Here is a 26,392-nt window from a genome sequence, read left to right on the forward strand (position 1 = left end):
GAAGCCGTTACCGCAGTTCGTGGCACCGGCGAACCGTGGTAAGGTGCCGACGGTTGAGGTCGCACAGGCACCACACTCGGCAACAGTCGCGCCAGTCTCGAGCGGCACACAGTCGTGTTTGCGGAAGGTGGACACCACACTTTCATGGCTCAAACGCCGCCTGCGTCACATGGCACGCGTACCAAAAGGTACGTGCCTTGACGGCTCGTAGGTGCCAGCGTAACAGAGGCGTTACAGTTGCTCTATGCCGAAGGGCCGACTTTAATGATCCAAATTACGAGGCGCTGCCCACCCTGCCTCACTTAGCTTTCTTAGGTGCTTCCAACAAAAATTGATTCACGTGCAGGGTGGTGCATACCACTGAGGCATCAAGCGTCTTCACGATGGACCAGAAAGTCACGTGTTTATCCCTTTCGTTCTCTTTCAACCCGGAGCCTTCCAGGCCTAACGGAACCATCTTTTGCAGACTGTGAATTTTTAGAAGGCAGGTGCTGTGAGACAGCTGGTAGCCCTGGACCGGCAAAATGTCTAGCAGTCTCATGCATGTGTATGCCCTGCATGCGCATGCAACATGGCATGGCTTTCTTGCGTTTTTCCAACTAAGTGTACAGCCGGGTCTCGTCCGCACTGCACATTCTTTACCCCTGTCAACAAGGAGACGCCAGAAGCTTTCCATGGAGAGAGCTTCTTGTATGCAGTTCCGGAGAAAGGTGTCTAACGAGTTCGCGCAACTTCCTGGACCAACTTTTGCCAGTTGAATGCACGCGCCACATTCTGCATCTCACGTAGTGTGTCTGAATCACATTTCTGCAATACAGCTCTTTGTTTCAGCGGCACGGTTTCTTGTTCAACTCTCTACTTCTCGTGACGTAACGGACCAGACTTTTTGAATTCAATGCGGGTGTGACGACTGGTCAGTCGGCAGTGGAGCTGACTCTGGGATCATCTCTTCCTAGCATAGCAGGTACCCCCGTATAGGCACGCCTGCTCGGGGTACACCAAGGTCGCTTCGCTCAGGCGTGTTCTTCGAGAGCTCCGCCTAGGCCCGCCCGCGTCAAGGCGCATGGGTGTTCGATAGGGCTTCTGTTGCCAAGCTGGACGGGGCTTTTCCCCTTCACTCTCAACGCGTATCCTACATGGCACTAGCGGACGCACGCGAGCCACCGGTTCTCCTGGGTTTCCTAGGCGATCGAGTCTCTCCGGCTGACACCTCGAAGGCCTGGGAAGTCAGCCAGATTGGTGGGACTCCGGTACGCACGCGCATCTCTACCCCTATTACGGAGACATCTGAAGCAATACTGTGTCTGTTTGTTGGTCTGTAAGCTATCCCGGGCTAGAGGGTATATCTGGAGGTAGCTATGTGTCTGCATGTGAAGATGACCTGCGTGACACAAGCTGGCCCAAGGCTTCATCTTGGATCGCCGCTTCAGGTATTCCTTCTTAAGTAGATCCCGTAAGAGCTCCAGCCAGGCCACCGAAAACCTGCCGTCATCGTTCGGAGTTTGTGAAAAGCGGGCGAGATGGGGTCATGACGTGCCCATTTTTTTCTGGTATGGTCAAGCACCGTCCGTGGAAGCTCAGCGCATTGTACGCCAACGATATCGCCAGGCGAGAAAAACGTCTTCCCGGACTTGCTCCGATGTTGTTGCGTGCAGCACTGGTTGACTGAAAGGCCTCCCGAAGACTGGCCTATCCGGTGTACACGATGCGGCGCGAATCTCTCCCTCCTCTGCCAGCTGTAAGAGAACTGCTGGGCTACGTCGTCTCGGCCGTCTTGCAAGTTTCCGCTCGGAAGTGACCGCCGACACAAAAAGACGGACGGGCTGACGCAGGGTCGCAAACACCGCCAGTTGGGGAGCGGAGCATCATGGCTTGTGCGTGCCCGAGATCCGCAAGGAGCACGTAACGTAACGTGGAATATGTGACTAGTGAAGCCGCGCTGCATTAGAGTGACGCCTGGGCGCGCGATGCCTGCGAGACAGAAAGGATCTGGTGTGGGCTCGAAGTGCGTACGCTCTTGTCTGCTAAGTACCAGAGCGTGTGCAGGGTCCGCAACTACCTCTGTGGACAGTGTGAATTCCCAGCATCCACTCCGAGCTGTCGAGGCGGCAGGCGGCATCGGGTAGCTAATTGTCCGTTGTGTGCGTGTAGTGATTCTCAGTCGTCCTCCCATGCAAACCAAGTGGAGCTCGGTGGCGCCAGCGAGGGCTGGTCGCAAGGGGCTCGCAATTGTATGCGTGTCCAAAGAAGGAAGGCTAAGTTTTTGTTGTGTCATGTAGTGGAGCTACGTAGGACTCGGGAAAGGTACTGAGGAAAAGGATGTGCATTGCTTAGTGAGCATTTGCCGTTACAACCTAGCTTGACAGGCCTTGGGAACCGCGTCGGCCGAGTAGCTGACCGTCTGTCCGCATTGTCGAGAATGAGATCCTGGCTTTGTACCTTGTTTTTTCTGACCGAAGTAGTGTCCTCAGTTCCTCCGTTGCGACTCAGCGGACTCAAGAACTGACCTAGTGTAGCCCTGCGTGATCCCATTCAGAACCTACGGTTCCGTAGTCGCAGGATCTGTTTCTGAAATCAGGTCTGGATTGCTGTCTGTGCAGGTCGACTCCCTACTCCGCTAATCGCCGCTCTCTCTACCTTTTCGGCTGCCACAGAACGAGCACGTGCTCCCTCGACGCGGCAAATTGGGCGGCCATCCGAGGCGTTTTTCCCCCGGCGCCGGATGAATCAATAGTTTCTGCAGCTGGGTTTCGACGCAGTTCACATGAGAATTCGGCTCCCCATTGTATTGCAGAGACGAGGGCGCGGAAACACACATGTCCTGCAGAGCGGGACAGTTACTCGGAATCCGGAGGCGGAGGAGTAACGCGTGATAGACCCTCAGAAGACACGTGGTCTGGGTGCTCCGATCCATCGATTGACTGGCTGGAAGCCGCCTTTGCCTGTGTAGATCTGGACAAGGAAAAAGCAGCACAGCAAGCAACACTATGGAATGGTACTGTGGCATCCTCAACTTCCGCAACTTCGAAACAGGACGAAAGGGCGAGGAGCGAGGGTCTAAGCACTGCTCAACAGAACAGCGCCTGCCTTCCCATTCAAGAGGCGCCAGCGGTTTCGTTGCCGTCTGGAGACCAGCCTCCGGCGAGTGTGTGCACCCCGCGATGTCGCCGAAGTGGAGAAGCAGAGAAAGCAACTGTTACCCTTTCCTCCGGCGCAATGAACGGGCACCGTCACGGCTCGACTCAGAAACTTAACACCACTTTTGAGACAGGTGTAGTTTCAAGGTCTTCCGATGGCATTGATGCAGGAGGGCAGCTTCTGCCAGCCTACTACGTGGATGTTGATGAGGAGCCAGCTGAGGAATCTGCAGCCGACCGGCGCTTAGGTTAGTCAACACAAAAGAGCGGGGCGACCGCGCGTTGCCAGTCTCGCGAGGTTCCTTTGGGCAACCAGGGTCAGCTTCTCTCGGCACCCTGCCGGATAGGGGGCCGAGGAGACGGAGATGTCGCGTCCTACAGGTCTGCCTGTGTGTATGCTCCGCGAGTGCTGCAGCCAACCGAGCGCAGGAGTTGTGGGATGACTATCAGCGTAGGTACGTTCCGCTTGGCGAGGGGGAAAGTACACCGGAGGTGAAGCGTAGTAGGCTGGCATCTCGGTAATCGGTTGATGTGGGCAGGTGTGTTTGTGTTTCTCAGAGAGAATGACAGCACCTTGGCTCGTGAGGAGGAGAGTGACCGGGCTTTCCTAGGGTGAGTGAGCCTCTACCACTGTAGTGACTCTCGTCGTTTCCTAATTGTCGTGATGTGTTTAGTAAATGGGTCTTGGCCGCTTTTGCCTTCACCCTACAGCGGAGAAGCATTCGACGTGGAACAGTACGAGGCAGGAACAGACAAGGTACGCCGAGCCTCCTCGTGCCCCGAAGTTCCATCGCACGGGGCTTGGCCTGGGGGTCACTTCGTGCAGCCACCTGAGTAGGTTGCTATCCGGTCGTGCTTTGAGTAGTGACTGGCTGATTGTCCTTGTGCGGAGTTTCCCTCCAGATCCTGCGCGCTTTTCAGCGGCGTTTGAGCAGGTGGCCGCAGCAAATTCTTCGTTATAGTTTTAGTGGGAAGCCGCTGTGGATCCGCGAATGGAATGAGTCTTCGGAGAGCGGGTTGTCAGGAAGCCCGCCACGGTGTGACTGCTGTGGAGCAAGCAGAGTCTTTGAGATGCAGCTCATGCCTACGCTTCTCCACGCGGTCGAACAAAAGTGAGTCTTTCTTCACCTTTACGGATCTGACAATTGCCCGTCTGCGAGCTCACATATCTTGGCGTGCGGTGGTTCTGACTCTGCAGGTGTCCACACATCAAAGAAGCTCTTCTTCGTTCCAGCACTAATCTGAACTGGGGAGTTGTTGTGGTCTTTACCTGTAAGTTCCACGGGCCCCGGGAGAACGTTCCGTTTTGTTGTTCACATGAAGGCACCCGTCATGACTCGCCCGGTGTGACTGACCGTGTCGTGCAGGTGCTAACGACTGTGTAACAGACGGCGGCTACACCAGGGAATTTGTGGTTGTGCAAGAAGGCCTGTAGGCCAGTAGAGACTGCGGCCTGAGTTCTGCGTTGGCAATTGCTCGCAGCGGTCACTGTGGCGAACAAAGCGCCGCGTTTCTCCTGCACTCCAGCCTACTCTGCTATCTCACGAACTGAAGGCCGCGAGGTTTGTCCTGGTTTTTTGGTGCGATATTCAGAAAAGGCTGCTGACTGTGGCCGCGCTTTGTACACTACGTCAGCACGACAGTACCGTTTGCGGATGCTAAAGTTCTAGAACGCTGATGTTGTGAAGTATCCTTCAAAAAATGTTGAAGCTTTCGAGTTCGATGGAGGTGGTTTGTTTAGCCTCCGCCACGGCCTTCTCTGCTGCACAAAGAAGAGCCCTCTCCTGACGTAGCTGTTTGTAATAAAATAGGAGACACGATTCGAGCAAAATCAGCACTGCTATGGCAACGGTCGGCACGTTCGATGAAAACCTGGTTTTGGGTTGTGCGCGCCCGTCCACGTTCCAAGGTCGTGACAGCTGCGTGAAGAAGCGGTCTCGAATACTCCTCACCAGCAGGGGCGACCAGTGCAACTTCCTGCGACCCCTTCTGAAAGAAAGGCAGGAGTCAGTTCCGCATCAAGCGTGTGGATCTGCAACACTCTCACCTGCTGAGGTGTACAGATTCTGCATCAGGAAAGGCTTCAGGTGCTGTGGGCGGCTCCGGTGTGATTAGCAGGCGCCCCACAGCACGAGTGTCTGACGGGCGGGATACCCGAAGAGTCTCCGGCCGCTCTGGAAAGAGCGTGCTGAGGGACCACGCAGCTGGTTCAGCAGACGTTCGAGAGGCAGGACATATGACCGTAACGTAGTAAGTAGTGGAGGCGCGTAGCCCTGAACGGTGAAGACATAGTGTGTTGTTTTGATCGGCTAGAGAAAAAAGAAACCGACCGCGCAGGACGTTGAGGCCAAGATGTACACCCTCGCCTCGTGAGCAGCCTTGCCGGCACGGATCCTCAGAATCCCCTTCTGCCCAGTATGTTAGATGGCACTGTTTTGAAACCTCTAAAGAACTGTCGGCAGATTCGACGGCAAAGAAAGCGAAGTCCTCAGTAGGGCGTTGCTTCAGCTGGTTCGATGTGAGGGATGTTGCCGCAATCCAGTTCAGAGAAGCTAAGAATCGGACCACGAGAGGCGCCATTGAAATAAACGAGGCGAACCTGGAAAGCCATTCCAGCGTCTCGAGCGGATACTAGCCTGTTGCCTTGGCAGAAGGGGGTCTGTCCTGTTGCCTGTCTTGCTCCCCTAGAGAGCGGGCAGCCGGTCAGGTGTACGGACACGTCAAAGGAATCCTGAAATTAGATTTCTCGCCCAGAAACGGAAAGAGTAACCAAGCGGACGACGCTAGACGGTCTCAGCAGCTGTCGGTGTGGGCAGCAGACTGGCGAAAACGAAAACTCGCGGAAAGGACCGAGCTTCGTACCCCGCGGCTGCTGGTGTCGCGAAGGAAAGAACCCGTAAGCGAGGATGCCGGTGCGTCCGGATTGCCGAACTACTGTGACGGGTCATACCTACCTTGCTAGCAAGGAGTGCGCCCCTGTTTCGTCAGGGTGTGTAGCTCAATGGTAGAGCAGCCGACTGCAGATCGGCAGGTTCATGGTTCAATTCCGTGCGCGCCCTCAATTGTAGTCGTTTGTCAGCTAAATTTTGTCATGGTTAGAATACCCATTCGACACAGTGTGAGGAGGCCTCCTGCGATGCTTCGCTTTCATGTGGGATTGCAAAGATATGGACGATTCCATTTGTGAATTCCGACCTCTCCGTGGGACTGCAACGCCTCCCAGGCCCACCGTGTTGCTGTCCCCTGCATGCGCGTATCAGCAAGCGCTCGCAGCGACCCGGTGCCGGGCGAGAGAACCACAATGCGCGGCGTACCGCTGGAGCTTGGACCCTCGCTTTTGTGGCAATTCTTGTGTCGTTCTTTAAAGCACATTGGACGTGCTGGCCTTCTACCGCGTTCTCTTCCGCTTTCGTCTCACGCGGGTCGCGGCCGGCTTTGTCTATCCCCGTGTCTTGCGTCTGCATGAGTCCGCCAGTTTGGTTGAGCACCGGGGGGGTCGTTGACCGCCGTCATTGTTGCGTGGCACTTCATGCTCTTAATTTCGCCGGCGGACAAAGACTATTGTCTAAACAGGTCACGGAAGCAGCGTGCAGCAAGAGCGGCACTCGGACGAGCGTGTGTCGGAAGTACCGTTCCGCTTCCTGCATCTCGTCTGAAATTCCTTTGACCGGCTTCCCCGTCTCGCGCATCTGTGTGAGGAGGATTCGTACGCGAAGGATGTCGTGTCGTTCACTGACAGCACTCCCGAGCAACTAGTGGAGAAATAACGTCCAAGGGCAACATGGAGGTCGATGCAGGTAGCAGAACTTATCCGGCCTTGCGGCTCGCTCTGTGCGGAGAAGGAAACTCTGGTACGACGTTCTCTGAGCTGTACAGGAGTCGTGTCTTTGATTCCGGTGGGCTAGCGGCCGCTGTGATGGTAGCCTGTTCACCCGCTCCAGTCAGAACGAGCACAAGGTCGACTCGAGACACGTGACTGAGTTAGCTGTGCTCGCAGTCCAGTGTGTGTTTTCATGTGCGCGTCGTGTCTCTCCAACTCTACTTTGTGATGGCCTAGATTCAATGGACCCTGCGGGTGGCTTTTCTGTGTGTTAACCTCAGTGGCGAGCTATTGGGCAGTCATGCTTCTTCAGTCTCCAGCGTTTGACGTGGTTGCTTCTTGGGCTCGCGAAAAGGAGGAAGCTACGGCCGTAGCGTCAGTGCTCATGCCCACCGGAGATGGCTCAGTAAAGGCATACTGGGAAGACACAGCCGATCTGAGCATGATCGGCAGGGACCGTAGGCCGTCTATCAAGCCACATGGGTCAAGGTCCAGCGGTCTGGATGCACTTCTCCAGCGTGCAGATGTCGATGCGTTTCTCCTGGTATTGCCTCCCGACTCGCATGTAAGCCGTCCCTTGCCCTTGTCGTTGTTCGTCATCTCCGACCGGGTGGCTCTCAAAGCCTTGTGCAAATAACTCAGTGGCTCAGACATCTAAGCGCACATGGCTTGGGCCGGTGTTAGCTGGTGAAATCTGCACACTGGACCCGACTGGAAGAGTTTTCTAGCTGGATGTCCACTGCGGTTTCTCTTGGATACAGACTGTCGTGTTGGAGCAGCTGTTTCGACGATGTCCGTGCAAGCACGTCTTCTCCGCGAACCTTCCCTCTTTTGATCCGTCGATTCTGAGGCAACTCGCTTCTCTCCACAGTGCTAGTGTTGCGCCCTCAGATCAGAAAGCGGGTATACCCGGTGTATGGGGCTGTTGCAGTCCATTCAAGAACGAAGTGGCTGTTTCCAAGCTCCAAGCTATTCTCAAAGATTTGGGCACAATCGTGGCAGGAGAGCTTGTTGCGTCGTCGATGGTCCAGAGCGTTACAGTGACAAGCGCCGGCAGTTTCGGTGGCAAGAGAACTCCGCGAACCCCCGCTCAGCAACGAGGTGAGACGCCGCGCAACGCTGTTGTGCCATATGCTGAGAGAATATTCATTATTTTTTTCTGACAGAAAGGAGCCAAAGTGAATCTCACATAAACACTACGACACTTTGCTTTTTTCTTGGGAGCGGTGACGCCACGGGAGACGGATGTATTAGTCCTTTGTGGTTGCACGCGGATCTACAGATTCACCGCTTACCTCAGAGAAAGAGAGCAGCTGCTCGAACCAATCGGGAGAGGCCCAAGTTCTCCGGTTGTTCAGAAGTACGGCCACGCGAGGCAGCAGCGATTTTTTCTGTCACTCAGGAAGGCCCATCTTTGGGGACGTAGTCTTGTGGATTGCTTTCTGCTGCAGACTTGTTGCTGTCCGTCTGCACTTGCTATAGCAGCTTGCTCCGTCACCTTCTTGGTGACGTGACCTCACTCTCTGCTGTCCGTGGAACGAACGGTAAGTGCCCTGGCTGCTGCGTTTTATGAGAAACCTCCTCTTTTTCACTCCCCTTGCGCACCGAGTTCCTGGGCATGTTGCGCCGTCATGGCTTTCAAAATGATCTGACATAAACACAATCTATGCTGAGAAGGCAATTTAGGAAGAAAAAAACAAATGTTAGACAAATTAGTGACTTTTCTTTGTGGCTTCGACGGCTGACATACCAACGAGAATACTCAACCCCTTCTAATGTTCTGGTATATCTCTGTATTCTTGCGGCGTGGGGGAGGTGAGCCGCTGCGTGCTCCGCGCCGCCTAAAGGCTTCTGGATGTTCTTCTTTCTTACAATAAGTATAGCGACGTCGGACCGTTGCCACTGCTTCAGCTACCCTCTGTGGGCAACTGCACTTCTTGAAGGGCGCCAGTGTGGCGCTTACGGTGGACCTGATCAGCAAGACGAATATTTTTTCGTTAACAGTGTGGGGAAGCAAAGGCTTCGGGCGCCTCACTTGGAACGAGGACAAGAAAGCGCTTGAGGTTCAGCGGTATCTCCACCACTACGAGCACCCGACACTGCATCCCGTCACAGGCCCGACGTGGGAAGTCAAGGTAAGACACAGTTTCGCGGGCATTCGAATACGTGAATGACAAGTGTCGCGGACTCCTGTGACTGCCGTTCCTGCGGCGGCCGCTCGTCGTGGCGCGGAGGTGTAGTGCGGGTGAGGAGCTCGTCTGGCAGGCTCGCTGAGTAACGTTGCAACTGGTGAGCTCGGTCTGTTGAGTCCCATCTTTCTTGTGGCTTCCACAGCAAAGCATGCAGCCTGGGGCTGCAGTGGTTACCGCGTGGTGACGGGGCGATTGTGCGTATCTCTGCAGACATGGCTAGAGAGTATTTGGAGCACTTCGAAGGGGGGCAAAGTTGCTAACAGTCAACGGGCCGACAATATGCTCGTGGACCTCGTTCTGAGCAGCTCCCTGGTCGCTTCTGATGGTGCTGTCGTGCGTCTGCGGTAAGCCATTCTCGAGCTCTTTCTCCTGGATGAACAGCCGCGTCCTGTGTTTCCGGCCTGCTCTTGTGAGGCCTGCAGTACAGCCAGCTGCCTCGCGCTATCTAGGTTGCGGTTCATCTGTGACGTCACTACAGGCTTGCGCTCGAACGTCTCTAAAGTGTATGTGCTCCCGCGCCTTGCGAGGTCGTGGGTGGGGAAACGCAACTCTCCCTGACTCTTCCCTTGCTTCAGAGTGGACCGCCCGGCCCCCCTGCCCCTCACACGCCCTCGAGTGCCAGACGTCGGCAGACTGCATCTGTTGCTCTGTGGTGGTATTTCCGTGTCCTGAACTTTAGTCTGACAGGTCAGAGAGAGGAAGAAACTAACACTCCAGCTCCTGTGCGTGGAACCATCGTTCGAGAGAGCGCGGACATGGTAGCTGCTGCTTGACATGACACGCCCTTGAACCCGTGCGCATGGCGTTTGGATGCGTGGTGTCGCTGCCAAGCGTTGGGCGGGAGGCGGATTGCTTTCTTTTGGGTGTATTTTCTGTTTTGAAAAGTCGGCGGTCGTGCACTGGCCAGGGGACAGACGTACCTCGCGGCTGCCACAGCAGTCGCTCCTTGGGGGTGGACGGCGAGGCAAAGACAGTGACAACGGCGAATTGCGTGGCCAGTCCTTCTAATCCTGGTACATTGCAGGACGAATTTTTTTGGATACTAACGATACTTCTTAATATCGTGAATGGTTTCTGGATGTCTTATATCAGCACAGACGAAGCTCAACTGTTCTTTCACAACGCTTTCGAGTTTGTCAGAGTGCCTTCTTCCGCCGTCTGGGTGGACGTGGCGAGGTCCTGGGCAGAGTATATTCAAGCGCGATCCCTTTGGTAGAGTAGAAAAGTAACTGTAGCGTCTCCCTGGGCCGTTGCGCGCGTCCACGTGCGACGCAGCACGCGCTGGTGCTCAGAGAAGTAAAACGGCCTGCGTGAAGCAGTGGCGTGAAACTCTCAAACGTTAGGAGACAACCGCCGCCTACACTCCGCCCGCTCCCCGAAATAGCTCAGTCGCCTCACCGGTAATGAGTAGCATGTTATGCCTCTCCCACCCACGGATTTCTGTTACGCACTTCTCACTGGAGCACGTGCACGTGATGTTCCCTCTTTAGGCAGCTCCGCGCCTTCCTTAACGAGGCTGGTGTTCGTACCCGCAGTGATGCTGGTGTCTGCTGTGTATTCCGGTGATCGCGGACTCGTCATAAAATTCTGTCCCGTGGGTTGCGGCGGCGCTGACCATGAAAGCCAGGCCTCCTTCGGAGCGCTGCAGTTCACCGTTGCAGGTGTCATTACCCTCGGCCTGGGAAAGCATTACATCACATTAGAGCCAGCGTGGCCTCGTTGGGAGGACACCCCCCACAGCTCCGACGGAGCCCCATTCTTTTGAACATGGTTGGAATGCTGGTGACCAGTTTGGATTTGCGATGCCGAGCGCTTCCCCAGTGGAGCTATCTTGTTTGCATGCAATGGCATGCGCAGTAAAGAACGAAAAGAATCAGCTGCCCTGATGAGACTGCATCACCAGAGCAGGTCGCGGCTGCGTACGTTCGGTACGACGATGGTGGCATGTGCGAGGTACTCGGAACGACCACAGGCGCATGAGCCTCCATCATACGACGGGTTCCCAGGGGAACGAAGCGAAGGCTGATATCTCCTCTCCCGGCATTAAAATGTCGCTGTGCTTTTGCTGAACGTCTTTCGACCCCCCGAACTACAATGGCAGGTGAGAGCTTTTTAGGCTTTTGTGCACGAAGTGTTAGGCGTCCCGGTCCCCACATCGACAAGCGTGCAAACTCTCACCTCTCGCGTTGTGGGGGCCGCGAGTAGGAATCCTGACTGTTCGTGCGAAGAAGACAACACTCTGTAAAGGTTTCACTTATTTTAGGCGGCCACCTCGATAGTTCAACTCCAGGTGGTTGCCGCATGGAGAAGTGTGAGTTGAGGGGTCGTCCAAGACGGGCGCGGCGTAGCCCTCCGTGTAACTACGGCGCTTCAGTGGCGGCAGCCGCGCAGTCGGCTGTTCGGTATTTGTATCTTCAACCAAGAAGCGCACTTATGTGTTGCACGTTGGCTTAGCGCGCGAAAAGGACTGCTATACCACCGTGGTACTGTTGTGTCGTCGCGTCAGCGCCTCCCGGTCTTAGAGATACGGTATCAAGTGAATGTTTTTTCCTCTTAAAAACGTTCAGCACAGTCAGGCGTGGTGGGCAGGACCGGCCTTGCAAACTAGTTCTGCGTTTTTCTCCCGGCAAATGCGTGTGATTTCATCCAGAGCGCGGCAGCTTTGGACGGGGCTTCGGGCGGGGAGGAGGTCGGGGCCGAGGACGTGGCCGCGGGCGAGGCCGAGGAGGGCCCGACGACGACTTGAAGGATTGGGTGCCCATCACGAAGTTGGGTCGCCTCGTCCGCGATGGAAGAATCTCGTCCATCGAGGAGGTGTATCTGCACTCCTTGCCGATTAAGGAGTACCAGGTCAGTTCGACACTCGTTTCTGTACGGTGGGCGCTCGTGTACGCACCAGCTTCTTTTTTCGTAGGTCTAGGTCTGCACATCCAGTCTGTTAGCGATTGTCGTCTGACTACTCATCGTAATTGTACTTGCGCTGTCGATGTGGTGTCTACGGGTCCTTAGCCGGTGTCATTCTTGTGGGATTATAAGAGCTGAAGGCGAAGTGAGTGAATGTTTGATTGTCGTGTGTTTCACGGATGGCATCACTGGTTCTCTGGTTCGATACATGACGGTGTGATGTGGGTTCGTAGCAGACCCGTTCTTTCACGGTTCGCTGTGACGGGCGCTTCTGGGATGATCCTCGAATTCCCCTGCCGAACGTTAGGATGAGGATACCTTTAGTATTCCGCAATGCTTTGTTCTGACAGAAGCGATGGTCCACCTTGTGTTCGGCTTGAGGTCGTCGGGACGATACACGTATTCCCCTGCCATATTTGAGAATGAGGAGACTTACTATTCCGCAATGCTTTGTTCTGAGACGGCCAAGCGAATGTGCGTCTTGTTGCGCGTATCCGGGGCGTTTTCCCTCTGTCGCCCCCCATTTGTGGCTTAAGTGTGTGAGACGAGTTCCCGACAGAGCGAGGCCAAGCTTATTCAATGTGAGCGCCAGGTGGTTCCGTTGCCTGAGAAAATGCGCATCTAAGGTCACAGGCAGCTATAGAAACCAGGCTATTAAATGTGTGTGAAATGTTGGTGCCGCAATACGCAGATCATTGACCATTTCTTCCAGCCGGGGGAGTGTGTCGCGCCATTAAAGGATGACGTCATGAAGATCATGCCCGTTCAGAAGCAAACACGCGCAGGTCAGCGAACGCGTTTCAAGGCTTTCGTTGCTGTTGGAGACTCCAATGGGCATTGCGGCCTCGGCGTGAAATGTGCGAAGGAAGTTGCCACTGCAATTCGCGGCGCCATCATCGCTGCGAAACTGAGTCTCGTCCCCGTCAGGTACGCCTGTTTCCACTTCCATGCAGAATCCTGTCGAGGGCGACGGTCTTGTTCGAATCTGCAGACCGTTGTTCTTCATTTCTGTGCAGACGTGGATACTGGGGAAACAAGATCGGCGACCCTCACACAGTCCCCATGAAGGTGTCCGGACGTTGTGGTTCAGTCCGAGTTCGCCTGATTCCGGCCCCCCGTGGCACACATATCGTCGGTGCCCCCACCACGAAAAAGATTCTGGGTTTTGCGGGAATTAAAGACTGCTTCTCGAACTCAAAGGGTTCCACGAAGACCAGAGGAAACTTCATGAAGGTGAGCGGGACCACACGGTTCGATGTCTGACATGCAGTATGGCGTGGCGAGCCGGGTTTTCAGAGATTTATTGGGTGAGTAACGACATATCGCGTGTGTTGTTGCAGGCTCTCTTCGATGCTCTTGGGAAGACCTACGGTTACCTCACGCCCGAACTTTGGGCCCCTACAGTTTACACGAAGTCGCCTTATCAAGAGTGGTCGGACTACCTCTTACAGACTTCCAAAGACAACATTGTGCCCCGGACAGCTGCGTGAGCCACGAGGCCGAAGGAGGGTGTGTGTTCTGCTATCGTTCACCGATCGCTATCGTGTTGTGTGTCCAGAAGTTACCTGAAAACTGCGTAACCCTAACTAGTCTAGCTCTCGTTCGTGTCCGGCAGTGAGGATTCTCTCAGCTCCTGCTGCTTACGACGGATCCGGGTGCGTTCGGTCTGCTGTGATCGATTTCTCGGAACGCATGTCGACAGCACTGCCGGCGTTCGCCTGTTACAGATGGTACAAGTATAAGTCCACCGACTGAGGCGGCTGTTCTGCGACGACGCCCTAGGCGGGTTCTTACTCGTCTCGCACAGCTTGACAAGCTCTCACGACAGAAATCGCCTAACTGCGGATGGCGAAACACATCTTGACTAGCAGTCGGAGCGCCGGCCTTCAGTGTGCGTTCCTCTGGCGCATAGGAGGCAAGAGAAGAAAGGGAATTTGACGAGTGAGAAGTTAACACTTCGAGCGAGAATGAGGGTCCGGTATCGGGCGAGCTGCGGTGTCACTACACTAGAAGCGCACGGTGGTTAGGGTGTTAAACCGCCTGCGAACGCGCTGCTCCTAGAGTGCTTCGCCCTAGTATTGGCTGCTCCCAAAGTACTAGGAACCGCTATTTGACAAAATGAAGGTTTTGTTTATCCTCTGTTGGGTCGCTGCTGCGGACGCTCTGTCCATGCAGTCGAATGAGACACACAACACTTCCTCTTTCATGAAGGAAGTGACGGCCTTCAGCGGTGAGATTCAAATGGGGCGTGCGGGGACTGACGCTGGAAAGGTTCTCCCGCAGGGTACTTGAATGCTTTTTTGAACATGCTGTATCCCCTGCCCGAGCGTGCCAGTCACGTGGAGAATGAAATACCGGAGCGCCAGCGAAAGCTTCTGGAGGAACTCTCTGGTAAAGAGGTGGTGTGGTCGGTGTCATCCCAACATGAACGCAGCTTTGTCTGCAGATCCTGCCAATGCATTTGCAGTCTGGCAGGCAGCAATGGAAGCAGTTCATGACTTGCCCGGCCGAGAGTCTGCAGTGGACACACGGAAGCTCATACCGGAGGCGATTATGTACCTGGTACGCTAGACTGGGATGTGTGTGTGTCAAGTACATGTCGACAGTATTGCATCCGCAGGGAAGAGCAACTGAAGCTGGTAACTCAGACGGCATTGCTCAAGCAATCGTGTGTTCGAGTAACAGGGCCCTCTTCAGAGCAAACTGGTGATGTCGCCGAAGCAACAAAGCTCAGAAACGAGGCATCCATAAGCCTGCACCTAGCAATGAAGCACATGGCGTGAGGCTGTTTGCAGAGCTCACATTCCGAAATATTGGTGTTACTGTCTGCTACAGGCAGCTCCTGGATACTCACCGGCCTGCGGGTGACTGGCAGATACTTGCCGACCACGTAAGCTGTGTCAGCGTGTAGCGAAGTGAAACAGGTTCTGTATTTTTGAGTGCCCTTAGGGAGCAATGATGTGGGGAGCCAAGAACAATGAGGTGGCAAGGCGTGCAGCGTCCTTGCTGAACGACGTTGCCGGCATGTAAGTTCCCTGAAGGAGATGCGTCTCAGCCTACCAGCAAGACCTCCGGCAGGTATGACGACGCGGGAGAGCGTTTGCTCCAGATACGGGAAAAACGCCGCCAGGTCGGGCAAAGAATGCAACAGCTGGAAGATCTGCGGAGGGGCATTGACGAGGCAAGAGCAAGTGGAGATGCGGAAAAGCAGGCAGACTTGGTGGGGAAGCTGTCTGCCGCAATGGCCAACATGGCAAGGGTAAGACGCGCGCCCCCCTACTACCAATAAATCCAAACTCCAGATGGTTGCTCCCCCACAGGGCGATGAGTCGCTGTTTATCCTTAACGGCACCTCGGATGCATGATCAATGCGTGCGTGCGTGCTACCCATCAGGCTGACCGTGCTTCCCCTCACCGTGCCACATGAACGCTGACGTTGCCGGTGACTGCCGGACAGATGTACCGTTTTCTGCTTGACACTCTGAGAAACGGGCGAAGTAGGCCGGGAAGATCGGGTACCACAATGTAGCGGCACCGGTGCCACACGCGCTTGCCTGAAGTCGGGCGGCGGTCACTGCACAGGAAGATAAGCGAGCCGAGGTTTCACACAGCCGAAATGCTATCGTGCATCGTTTCACAAAGGTCTAGTCAGCTGTGGGCTTGACGAAAGCGCGGCATCTCCGACAACCCTCCTGTCTCCCGTGCTGCAACACTGTTGTCCGACAAAGGTACCAGTTGTGATTTATGAGGCTATGCCAGACTGAGCGGTGCTGCTGTTTCGAACAGCGGTACTGTCGATGCAGGACGCGATTGCCTTAATACTGAGTCGCTGTCCCCTGCGCTGCTCTGCTTGTGTGGACTGTGGAGAGCGTGCACCGTCAACCATGAACTACCGATGGAGAGGTGTGCACATTGCGTTGTTGATGAAAAGTGGAAGCAACCTCAAGAAGAGAAAAGACCTTCGAGACCGGACTCACGGCTTGTCGCTTCTTGACAACTTGCGAACGTCTCTGGTTTGACACAGGTCATCTGAGCAAGAAGCTACCAACAAGGCACAACGAAGTGCTCGTGACGAAGCATCAGTCCGTTAGACGTGACATGCCACAAACGCCGCAGCGGCCACAGGGCCACACCAGTCTTGTGACTGCAAATTGCACGATGACTGGACACCCCTCCCTCTACGGAACGACACATCATCTGCTTTTTCTAGCTAGCCCGGGTGAAAATCCCCCTCCGCTACAGCCTACGTCCTCAACCAAATAGGTTCAGTTAGAAGTCAAGGAGACGGCGCAGTGCACGCTCCTCATAGACGCAAAACCAGGCAAACTGGGGCGGACGGCGGAAGCCCACGGAACAAGAGATATAGCTGTCACACAACGCTCTACCTTCGTGATACCGTCCTTTCTTCAGGTGACTCAGGCGACACCTGACTTCCTGCTTATTTATGGTGCGGCACTGGGTGCGCTCCCGGCTGAAAGTAGAGGGTGCAATCACCAGCGGGAGAGAAATTTGAGATTCACCACGGCTCGGTCGGTACACTGGAGGTTTCACCCGCAAACCTACTCCAGAGTTCGAGGAATCCCTACGTCAAGCGAGACAAACCGCGACCACCACCCGTCCAGAACCCCCACTGTACATGTCCTTCGTCCTTAGCGGGAGGACGCAGTACTGTCACAGCCTGGAGACTATTTTCGAGCCCCCTGCAGCCAACCGCCCTACCTCCAGCAAGGATCTAATATACTCTGACTTCTCTTCTGAAGCGCAGGGGAAACTGAACCGCCAGTCGTCAAATCCGAGAGGTCGCTGCAAATACTCTAGTGTGATTTGAGTTCTAACCACTACTTCATGATAAGCGGAGGCGAGGCAACTAGGCCACGGATGTAAAACCGAGAAGACCAATTCGATCACGTCCGTAGCCTTGAAAAAGCCATAACGCCCCGCCGCCCGAGGTTTTGAAGAACAACGGCGCGAGAAAATACTCGATGATCCCTCACTAGCCAAAACAAGAGGCTCCCTTCCACAAGCCCACATCCGGCTGACCGGCAGGGGCGCCCCCACCCCAAGACAACAACAGCGAGTTGAGGAAAAGAAACGTCACCTCTCGTCGATTCACCTTCCACACCGTCCCGAAGGCTTGAACCACTTACTTGGTAGGATCAAATGTCCGCAATATAACAAGGCAAGCGCGAAAACAGGAACCCGGACCACAAGTCTGGCTTCACGGCTATTATCGTGTTCACTGCTTCAACAAACTCTTGTGCCAGAACTGGTAACGCCACAGGAACCTCCACGACTCAGCAGGTGCTTCCCACTGACTGACGTCCACGTCACTGTCAGTGTCCCTGGCCTCATCTGCCTTGTCCTTCGTATCTTGCCCGCTTTCACTGCTTCCGGCATCCTTTCTTTCATTTTCCGTGACGTTGCTTGGTCCGGAACTCTTTCCTAGTCCTGTCTCTTTTTCGCCCGCCGACTCGTCTCTTATGAACGCGTCGTCTAAGAGGGCCATGAGCTCAATCGGCTGTTGATTGAGAAAAGGAGCCAAGTCAAGGCGCATGACTCCCAGATCGAACTCGTACGTCGAGGGGTAGAAGATATTCTGGATAGACACCGAGACACAGTAACGAAGGACTGACATACATCAGCGAATGAAAAAACGGGAACCACGGGAGTTCCTCCGTTGCAAACCTGGTCTCCAGTTCTCCGGATCAGCCGCCGCTGGAGACACCAGCGGTGTGAAAGCAGACCCGGTTTGCCCTGTCTTCAATGGGAACACACGCCAACTCGAGACAACGGAAGACAAATCTATTACGACAAGGTACCGGCTACGCATTATCGCCCAGCTCGATAAATCTGAATGCATGCTACGTCTGGTGCACTGCGCACAAATCGGCGCTGTGCATCTTGTGGAAGTCTATGGGTTAAAGAAGACTATGTCTCGAAAACGCACCCTGACGTTATATGTATGTATGATACGTCGCGTTGGCACTACTACTTGACCGGCAGTTAGTTCCACTGATGGACTACACACAACTACCAGGTACACTATAACAATGAAGAAGAAACAGTGTGCGCTGCTCTGGTTTCACAAACCGCAGTGGGCACGGCACCTTCGGCGTAGGTCGAAGAGTGTTACGAACCGCGGAAACGACTCCGCGAACATATGAAACAATTTCCGGCCCCAGCCCTCCTTGCCTGGAAAAAATTGAAAGTATAAATGTAGTCGGGACTGAAAATCAGTTCCCGCAACAGTTTCTTGTCTCCCATCATGTTCTTCCGTGTCTCCGGCGGGATGTTTCCAGCCGCAAAGGGGCCACCAAGCAGCCGTGTGTCCTCCGGAACCGACAAGCACGCAACGTCCGGAGGAGGAATGTAAAAATCACCGTTTTCACCCTCAATACTCGAGGAAAGATCCCCGTTGATCTTTGTAGAGAGAGCGCTATCCTTTTGAGAACTGTAACGACACAGAGAACATCCATGTCGAGGTCAAAGAATGATGGTATACACTTGAAGAAGACGGAAAATTGTCTCTGTCTTCTCGTGTTGCCGGTGGCCTGCACGCCATTCAGTGCACTGTGAACGCGTGTGATAAAGACTTGTGTATACGCCGCAGCTGCTTCACCGACAAGTACGCCCGTCCGTGGTGGCAAGTCTGCGTCCTCCAAGAAAACTCACAGACATATCGACAATACGTAAACACGGATTGTACATTTTTCGGACGCAAAAACGAAGCGTGAAACGTAACAGCAATAGGAGACACTCCAAACTCGCTAACAGAGAGACGAGAGAAACGGATCATTTGCTGTATGACCCCGCTGTCGTCGAAACAAGGTATCCTACCGCTACACCCGTTTGTTTCGATGTGCAGGTTTTCACCACACTTGAAAACATGTATAAGCTTGAGAGAGGGCTGCAGATTCCCCATTTCGTTGCGGTTACGTACACAACGCTTCTCCCTCCGGACAGGTGAACTCACAACGTCTCACACTAGGCTATCGGATCTGCCTTACAGCGAGCTAACAAACACACACACATACATAAAAATGTGGACACCAGTATCTTATCCACACGGTGCATAGATACCAACAGTGGTGTATATTTGCTAACGCCAGTGACTTTCATGATGTCACGGCTGTTGTGAAGACATCGATGAAATTTCTAAGCTGCACCCGCACCTTCTCTTCGCGTGAGCCACGTGCATGGTCTGAGCCACGCACACAGCGGGGGTGAGAAAATACGGCCTCGGCGAGATAATATCCTCCTGTATAAAAACCACAGGGGAGACCCAGATAAATCAGTACACTATGACACAGGCAAGTGAACAGGAAAGGAATTATAACACAACACGTCACCACTCGCTTGACTCCGATTGCCGCTCTACGCAAACAATATGATGAAATGAGCGCGCCCCCTGAATTTCAATTCAAAATCCTTTACGTGTCAGCCGGAGCTGGCCAGGCACATTGAAATGGCTCTAATCTCCTTACAGCGGTCCGTGCCACTGTCTACGTATGCATACAAAGTGCTTTTGTTCGTCGGAGGCGGTTTCTCGTGCAACTTATAGCATCAGCCCGCATGCACATGTACAGGCGTGCTCTCCAAAGTGTGTTCACCCTCTTCTACAAACACCGGGTAAGCGTGTCGTAGCTGCAAAGGTAAGCAAGACGGACAAAAACATCTGCCCGGTTCAACGAATACTCCGTGTCCTCCAGGACACGGTACAGGCAAGAGACCCGCACTGAAATAGCTGTTGTGCATGTGTACCTTGAGAGTACTGGTGATCTGCTTAACAACTTTCAGGCCGAGGCTGACGATCCACTTCGGCGGCAAAGACTGAAGAGGACGATAAAATATCTGTCCTGCGAGACCCCGGAAGAACACGTGCACAAGCAGGACACACTACGGTCTGCACTCTTGCCTCTGATTCCTGACAAGGCGCGGAGGCCCTTCATGATTACAGGGAAAGCACACGAGTGACTTCTCCGCGCACATGACTCGCGTACGAAGCACTGGACGTATACACTAAATATAGATTTTCGCACCCGACGGTTTTGTTCAACCGCGCAACAGGGTACACAAGCCTACACTCATGAGGCAAACAACGCATACAACCACATTCAACTTCAGAGACAACATCGACCACATATAGTTAAGAATGGCACACCGCCAGTAGGTGCCTGATGAACGGAAGGCCCACCCCTACCACGAAAGCAGCAGAAGAGGCACGACCCGGCGGCACCACAAATGCTGTGCAATCTACTTTGAACCCACCTGTCAAGACTTCGCCGACCTTGTGCGGCTGCAGGAACTGACCCTGCGAGGAAACAGAAAATCCGCGAACAAGAAACATGAAACTGCAGCGTCGTTAGCGCGGCAGGGTCCAGCCCCTCACACACACAGCCCAAGGAAACAGACAGGAGATGAGACAAACGGCAGCAGCTCAGAAACATGACATCCATCAAGCCTTCGCGGATCAACATGATGATGTTTGACAAACTGGGTAGTTTTCAACCAAATATCCTCTTTCTGACGAGATAAACAAGTTTCAGCAAAGAAAACAGCCCGTTCCCTAGAACGATCGCCCGCTTCAAGGCCGATGCATTGCCACAATACGAAATCCGAGGCTATACCTAACGGAAAATCTCCGTACCTGTACGCAGGCTTGCATGTACCGTTTCTTTGAGTCAGGATACACCTCGCCACCGGGAGTGCCTCCAACAGGGGCCAGCCGAACGACCACTCTGTCCACGCAAAGCAGGCAGATACGCGCAGAAGCCCGTGTACGCGAATCAGCACCTGGCTCACGCCCAGATGATTCGAGGTGGTTGTACATTGATAGGGTATGCTAGGTCAGGCCAACTTCTTTCGGATCCATGTCGCAGCCGCAGCGAACGGACTCACGCATCGAGCTCAGGCACAAACACATCCAGACTTGTCAGAGTTGTTATGGCGCGCAATCGCAAGTAACAAAGACTGCAGACGGGTACTTGGAAACGTCGCTCTAGAGAGTGATGAGCGGCAACCCTTGCAAAAAGCACCCCATCCTTGGCCGCGTCAAAAAACCACACACGTTTTCTATGGCTCTGTCCACACTCCACCTACCGTGTTCTGCCCTCTAACCACGGAGGCTACGCCTACTCCACTACGGGAGACGAAGACCGCAACACAAGAGAAACTATAAACCTTCTCAAAGTAGCCTAGCCTAGCTCCCGAGTGCTTACGCGCCCCTGAAGAAAGGATTTTCAAACCGGTGAATGGCTGCAAAAGCAAACAGACACGACAGCACTCACATGTCGTGCCTTGGAGAACCCTTGCTGTGATAAAAAAAGTTCGTGCACTGGATTGAGACATATGCCGGCGGCAGCAGCATGTGCTCGAGCCCACTGACACTCGGTGTACCCTTCTCCCGTCCTGCTGTGTAACGAAGCCCTGGAATACCCAAACGTAACATTACCGAGCCCTCGGTCTTACCTTGCTGCGGATCTGGCAACTCCTTAGACATGAAGAGCAGCGGAGGACGCGGATAGCAGATCTTAGGCAGCGGACGCCTGGGTCTCTGGCTCCTCTGTGTACGACAAGCATAAAACATTTGTGAGGGTTCAAAAGAGTGAATCAAGGACTTCAGAGGCGCCCACACCTGTAGTCGGCCGTAGAGTGATAGCTTGTTTACACACTCTACAAGCATCACTCGCCGCCATACGGGTGTCCCAACGTACGCAAGCTCGGCTTTTGACGAAGTCTACTTTTCGTTATACATCGGGTAGAACGGAGTACGCTCGCGAATGAAATACACGAAGTCTACGCCGTGGTCGCAACGGCGCGTGAGCATCCCCCATGCAGTATCACGAATAGCCTCAATACCAAACTAAACCATAAGCAGACAGGCTTTGGTTCATACGAGAGCTCGGTGCAGCCCCACAAGGCTACGGCTGTGACAGCGACGGGCACTTGCTTACCCCTGCGTCAGCACAGAAAATTCGCATGCTGAATGCTACTCTCAGAAATGAAGACGAGAAACTATACCAGCGCGGATCCGTCACTGCAACGCCGGCTGCTCAGTACCATTCCATCGTTCTCTAGTTTGTTTTCACGCTACCCCGAAGTGAGGTTCAGACAAGCCTCCATACAAGCAGGAGAAAGAAGGGAAAGCTTGAGTAGACCCTCTAGTTACTGTCCTCGCGGTGTCCTAACCTCGTTGGTCAATCCAGCACGCTTCTTCTCCTTAGCGAAAAGAGCGCGGACGCGGTTGACAATCCACTCCTCCTCGGTAGCTCGGAGTAGTACACTTCCTTGTGGCCATTCATTAAGAGGAGGCGGTGGGGATTCGGCAGAGACTGGAATTCTTTCGATATCGAAATCTTCTATGGGTGATTCAGTAGTTGTGCTCTCCTGCTTCCCCTCGCCCTGCAACCTATCGACACTCTTTTGTGATGTATCTCCTTTGCCTACGGTAGGGACCGCCGCTAAAGGGGAAGTGTAATCTGCCCCGCTCTTCAGAGATTGATCCCCCATACCGCCCACGCGCACATCCGTTCTCCGCTCTATTTCCAATCCCCGTACGTTCGGCTGCTGCTGATGTGAGTTTGAACCAGACAACAACGGATGTGGGATGTCGACAAACGAAGACACGTCCGCTTGAGTGCTACGCCAGTCACACAAGCTGTAAAGACACCATCCGGCACACGTAAGAATGCCTACATAGAGCCAAGAAATGAGGTTGTACACGAACCCTTCAGAACCGATGAAAGGCTGGCCCGTAGGCCGAAGAAACCACGACAGAGCCGACAAAGCCAGCAGGAGAATGCATGCTGTGCGCATTCTCTGGGTCATGAAATACAATCTCCGGTTCTCCTCTCTCAGCTGCTTGTACGCGTCAACTAACCTCCGAGTTGCCGAGGCAGCTGCCTGAGCAGCCGTGGCTGCCGCTACAGCTGCCGCAGCCACCGGCTTAGAGGACTCCCGTCCCCCCGCCAAGCCTCCTCCCCGAATTAACAAAGACCCTGGTGCACGTGTGGACACGAAGTGTGAGATTGGTGTGATCTCCGTCGGCATCTCCTGTGACTGTGCGAGCCCGGCCTTAGCAGCCAGACCCAGCCGCCCGTCCCTGCCTTGTGTGTCTACGAGAGGACCGACTACTGCACCCGTCGTCTTTGAGTTCCGTAGTGATGTATCACCAACACTCGAGCCTGCCGCTGATGGAAGCTGATCTGAGCTCGCTGGGGCGGCCATGGCAAAGCAGCGGGACATCGGGGGATGACGGAGAGACACATCAGTGCCAGCCCGCGGTGGAAAGGCCGTTGGCAGCGACGTGCAGCCGTGGATGCCGATACTGAGATCTCCTTCAGCTGGAACCTCGATCTACAAGAAGTCACACATCATATATCAAAAGCAGCGTCTAAATGACCACACACGATCACCCCAAGCAGGCACAATGTCTAAGCGCGCGTGGGAGCATACCTACGGGAGACGCCTGGTGAACAACGAACAACTAAGTGGTAGTCGCTCCAGCGCTGTGCGTCCAGAGTGTTTGGACGCACAGCGCTGGAGCGAGTACCACTTAGAGCATGGCAGTCAACTCAAAAAAGAACGACTGTACAGTTGAAACGCTCGGGGGCAAGGTTACCTTGGCAGCCGCCGGCGGGACAGAAGACGATCGCCTCACGTGTCCAGAAGCACTCAAGCAAACTCCTCCCCTCACTGGGGCGGCAATTCCATCAGATGTCTGCTCTCCAACGACCCGGCCTTCGGGTCCGTCAGGTTGTGCAGTTACAACCGTCGGGTCTTCGCGTCCGTTGAGCGATGAAAGGCTGTCTGCGTTCTCGGCCGAGCCCCTTCCCGCCGCCTCGGAGGCCTCGTGGTGCTGCACGGAGATCCGCATTTTCTCCTGAAACAAACGGAAGGCGTCCGAGAGTGATGAAGACCCGCTCCGCGTGGAGCCGAAAAAACTCCCGTCTGAATCTGACTGCCCGCTCGTTGGCGAGGCAGCAGACTCGTCTTTCGAAGCCTTCGCATCGATTTTTGCATCTCCCGCGGACTCCCCATGGGGAGGAAGCGGCCTCTCCGGTGCTCCGTTAGATGATCGATCTGGAAGCCCCGTGCAGGCGGCCAGAGGGTCAGTCAAAGAAGTGGCGAGAGGCGCATTGCGAATGTAGGAAGCCAGCGTGTTGTAGGCTTGTTCCATAGGAACCGGGAAAACCATGTTAAGAATCTACGAGTGCTACTCGTCACTTGCCAAGGAGCCTGACTGGCGGCACTCCTCACGGGCCGCGCGGCGTGGCTCCAAATGTTAGCGACGGAAACAGGACTTTTAACACTTTAAGCTATCTTGTGCCCGACGTCCACCGTGGCTAGTCTTGTCCGACATCGCAGGCGTTCGCGAATGTCAAACCCCGCCAGAGAGACCGCGCCGGAGAAGTACAGCATAGCCAAGTTCAAAAAAGTATGACATTTGAAGCAACACAGCGCAGTCACAAAACCAACTCCAACACATCGAGGTTACCCTCGGAACACACGGGTTTTGAAATCTTCGAACCACACTAACAGCGCTACAGAGGTGAACAGATGCTGGCCCCCTCCTTTACTGCGTTACAAAAAAGCCGAACCTGCGGACGGCTCTGGAAAGAACTAGGGACGCCACATCAACAACCAGTCTGCGACAACGTCACTAGCTCTCGCGGAGCCTCCACCGTTGCAAATACGCGAATGCGATCCGTGCAAAGGAGCACTATACGGAGACGAACACAGCCATTGCTTGGCCTGCCGGCGCCCAGGAGGAAATTTCGAACAGGACGGAGTTTCTAGCCGAAAAGTGCTACGTGCTTGGGCAGTAAGGCGCGTCAAGCGCACTTCCCAGAACGTGCTCGAGCAACTGGAACATGACCAACAAGCGCGACACCAAGACGGGCCGCCAAGGCCTTAAGTCGCTTTTCAGAGATTGGTCGAAGTAATCTCGTTATAAAAACAATTGTAATCCGGAACAATTACTGCCTCACAAGGCGCAGGAAATGTCACAATCGATGTGTCGGAGTTCAGCTTCTCCCCCTCAATCGCTCTTCGACGAACACCGTCTGACGCTGCTGGGACGGCCAGACAAGCGATTGGGAGGACCATATGGCGGGGATCGTAGCCAGCGGTGCATCGGCAGCTGAATGACTCAAGTAGATTCACCACACGGCGCAGGTTGAGTCGATACTCATGCGGAGGTTCCTGCCCTTTACCTGTGCCGAGGAAGCCGGCGTCGGCAAAAAAGCTATTCGCCTTTTCTTTTAGTTGCCACATTGTCGGCCTCGAGCACGACCCGGAGTGCAGTATACTCGCGCCGCCGTCCACTCGGAATGGAAGGCGACGTGCTAAGAGACGTGAGCAAGAGCAGTGGCAGATAGGACGACCAGAGATCCCCCGCTTTTGACGTGAGCGTCTGGAGAAGTGCCAGAATACCTTCTGCCTCGGACCCTTGTTCTGTGGCTTCTCATTGCTGGTTGGAAACCTGTTCATGGCTGGCCGCCGCCCACCCGCTCGACACGGCCCGGGCGCTCTCCGGCTCAGAGGAGCGGAGCAGAGCTTACGCAACGACAGAAACCGGTAACCCCGCGACGTGAGAGAGACAAATTAGCTCGCCTGCCGTGAGGGTGTTGGTTTGGAGAACGTTTGAAAAGAAAAGACCTTTCTCGAAAAGGTGGAGAGCATCACTCCCCTCGCACTCAGCGATTTTGACGGGCGCGCGCGGAACGCCGGATCCGTCTCCAGGACACTAGGGTGCTGACTCCTCATTTAGTTTACGTGCGCAAGGAAACGAAGGCTCCTTTAGGAAAATGTGATACTGATGACACTAATGCAGACGAGTCAGCACGGGTACCGCAGTGACAGATACAAACCGTTTCCGCAGTTCGAGGGTATTTTCCAATCTACGAGCGTTGCGGCCCATTTGTTCGTCTACAGACTTGCGCCTGGCTTCGGTATTGTGATTCCTTCGTGCTTCCACTGTGGAAATGCCAGGGCCTCTGCCAGTGTCAGTCAATTGTCCAACCCAATGTCTGCGACCCCTCATGACGGAAGCAACTTTGGATTCACGACAACAGGAAGCCGCAGTGGGTCATCGGGGCGCACAACTGAATGAAGTACACCCACTGATGAAGCTTTCGTACGAAAGCTGTAACGGACAAAGATGCCCCGCCGAAAGCCCCCTAACGTAGAGGGAAACAGGCACCAGAGGCCACTTCTTTTCGTCTTGCAAACGCGACAGCAAATTCTTAGACGTGTTGCCTAGTCGTTGAACACAAGCCGCTGAACTGTCTTGCCGATCTCCATAGCTGCAGGATAACCCACCAAAGAGCAGTACGTGA

The 26,392-nt window shown here is 54.4% G+C and overlaps 4 protein-coding genes across 4 annotated transcripts; 3 read left to right on the forward strand and 1 right to left on the reverse strand.

Annotated features, from left to right (window-relative positions):
• Nucleotides 1-632: 632 nt before the first annotated feature.
• CSUI_003724 (programmed cell death) lies at nt 633-4,698 on the forward strand. The gene is made up of 9 exons (XM_068063919.1): nt 633-1,250; nt 1,656-1,738; nt 2,601-3,385; nt 3,553-3,592; nt 3,696-3,749; nt 3,849-3,894; nt 4,041-4,249; nt 4,336-4,409; nt 4,505-4,698. The coding sequence occupies exons 1-9, from the start codon at nt 1,137-1,139 to the stop codon at nt 4,570-4,572; spliced, it is 1,473 nt and encodes a 490-aa protein (XP_067924097.1). The 5' UTR covers nt 633-1,136; the 3' UTR covers nt 4,573-4,698.
• A 604-nt stretch (nt 4,699-5,302) lies between these two features.
• CSUI_003725 (uncharacterized protein) lies at nt 5,303-10,255 on the forward strand. Its single transcript, XM_068063920.1, has 7 exons — nt 5,303-6,988; nt 7,239-7,522; nt 7,719-8,058; nt 8,409-8,501; nt 8,869-9,092; nt 9,360-9,493; nt 9,829-10,255. The coding sequence occupies exons 1-7, from the start codon at nt 6,919-6,921 to the stop codon at nt 9,920-9,922; spliced, it is 1,239 nt and encodes a 412-aa protein (XP_067924098.1). The 5' UTR covers nt 5,303-6,918; the 3' UTR covers nt 9,923-10,255.
• An 871-nt stretch (nt 10,256-11,126) lies between these two features.
• CSUI_003726 (40s ribosomal protein) lies at nt 11,127-15,920 on the forward strand. The gene is made up of 8 exons (XM_068063921.1): nt 11,127-11,250; nt 11,800-12,020; nt 12,745-12,980; nt 13,070-13,286; nt 13,394-13,994; nt 14,521-14,615; nt 15,003-15,312; nt 15,448-15,920. Exons 1-5 carry the CDS (start codon nt 11,244-11,246, stop codon nt 13,541-13,543), a joined length of 831 nt encoding a protein of 276 aa, XP_067924099.1. The 5' UTR covers nt 11,127-11,243; the 3' UTR covers nt 13,544-13,994; nt 14,521-14,615; nt 15,003-15,312; nt 15,448-15,920.
• A 366-nt stretch (nt 15,921-16,286) lies between these two features.
• Nucleotides 16,287-25,581, reverse strand: CSUI_003727 (uncharacterized protein). The gene is made up of 11 exons (XM_068063922.1): nt 23,674-25,581; nt 22,933-23,408; nt 22,242-22,710; nt 21,522-21,615; nt 21,272-21,308; nt 20,701-20,791; nt 20,254-20,364; nt 19,815-19,909; nt 19,226-19,311; nt 18,246-18,504; nt 16,287-17,649 (listed from the first exon to the last, which is right to left on the reverse strand). Exons 1-8 carry the CDS (start codon nt 24,247-24,249, stop codon nt 19,847-19,849), a joined length of 1,917 nt encoding a protein of 638 aa, XP_067924100.1. The 5' UTR covers nt 24,250-25,581; the 3' UTR covers nt 16,287-17,649; nt 18,246-18,504; nt 19,226-19,311; nt 19,815-19,846.
• Nucleotides 25,582-26,392: the final 811 nt, after the last annotated feature.

This window comes from Cystoisospora suis (genome assembly GCF_002600585.1).
Source record: "Cystoisospora suis strain Wien I chromosome Unknown contig_1685, whole genome shotgun sequence".
NCBI classification, from domain to species: domain Eukaryota; phylum Apicomplexa; class Conoidasida; order Eucoccidiorida; family Sarcocystidae; genus Cystoisospora; species Cystoisospora suis.

Coding starts and splice junctions, on each gene's coding strand:
- CSUI_003727 (XM_068063922.1), bottom strand. CDS start 24,249: ATGGTTTTCCCGGTTCCTATGGAACAAGCCTACAACACGCTGGCTTCC. Junction 21,309..21,521: donor GTTGCCAGATCCGCAGCAAG/GTAAGACCGAGG, acceptor TTGCTTTTGCAG/CCATTCACCGGTTTGAAAAT. Junction 19,910..20,253: donor CCTCTTCTGCTGCTTTCGTG/GTAGGGGTGGGC, acceptor GGGGTCTCGCAG/GACAGATATTTTATCGTCCT.
- CSUI_003725 (XM_068063920.1), top strand. CDS start 6,919: ATGGAGGTCGATGCAGGTAGCAGAACTTATCCGGCCTTGCGGCTCGCT. Junction 6,989..7,238: donor GTGCGGAGAAGGAAACTCTG/GTACGACGTTCT, acceptor TGTTAACCTCAG/TGGCGAGCTATTGGGCAGTC. Junction 8,059..8,408: donor AACCCCCGCTCAGCAACGAG/GTGAGACGCCGC, acceptor TTTCTGCTGCAG/ACTTGTTGCTGTCCGTCTGC.
- CSUI_003726 (XM_068063921.1), top strand. Junction 12,981..13,069: donor CTGAGTCTCGTCCCCGTCAG/GTACGCCTGTTT, acceptor ATTTCTGTGCAG/ACGTGGATACTGGGGAAACA. Junction 13,287..13,393: donor CCAGAGGAAACTTCATGAAG/GTGAGCGGGACC, acceptor GTGTTGTTGCAG/GCTCTCTTCGATGCTCTTGG.
- CSUI_003724 (XM_068063919.1), top strand. CDS start 1,137: ATGGCACTAGCGGACGCACGCGAGCCACCGGTTCTCCTGGGTTTCCTA. Junction 3,386..3,552: donor TGCAGCCGACCGGCGCTTAG/GTTAGTCAACAC, acceptor CGAGTGCTGCAG/CCAACCGAGCGCAGGAGTTG. Junction 3,750..3,848: donor AGTGACCGGGCTTTCCTAGG/GTGAGTGAGCCT, acceptor TTCACCCTACAG/CGGAGAAGCATTCGACGTGG.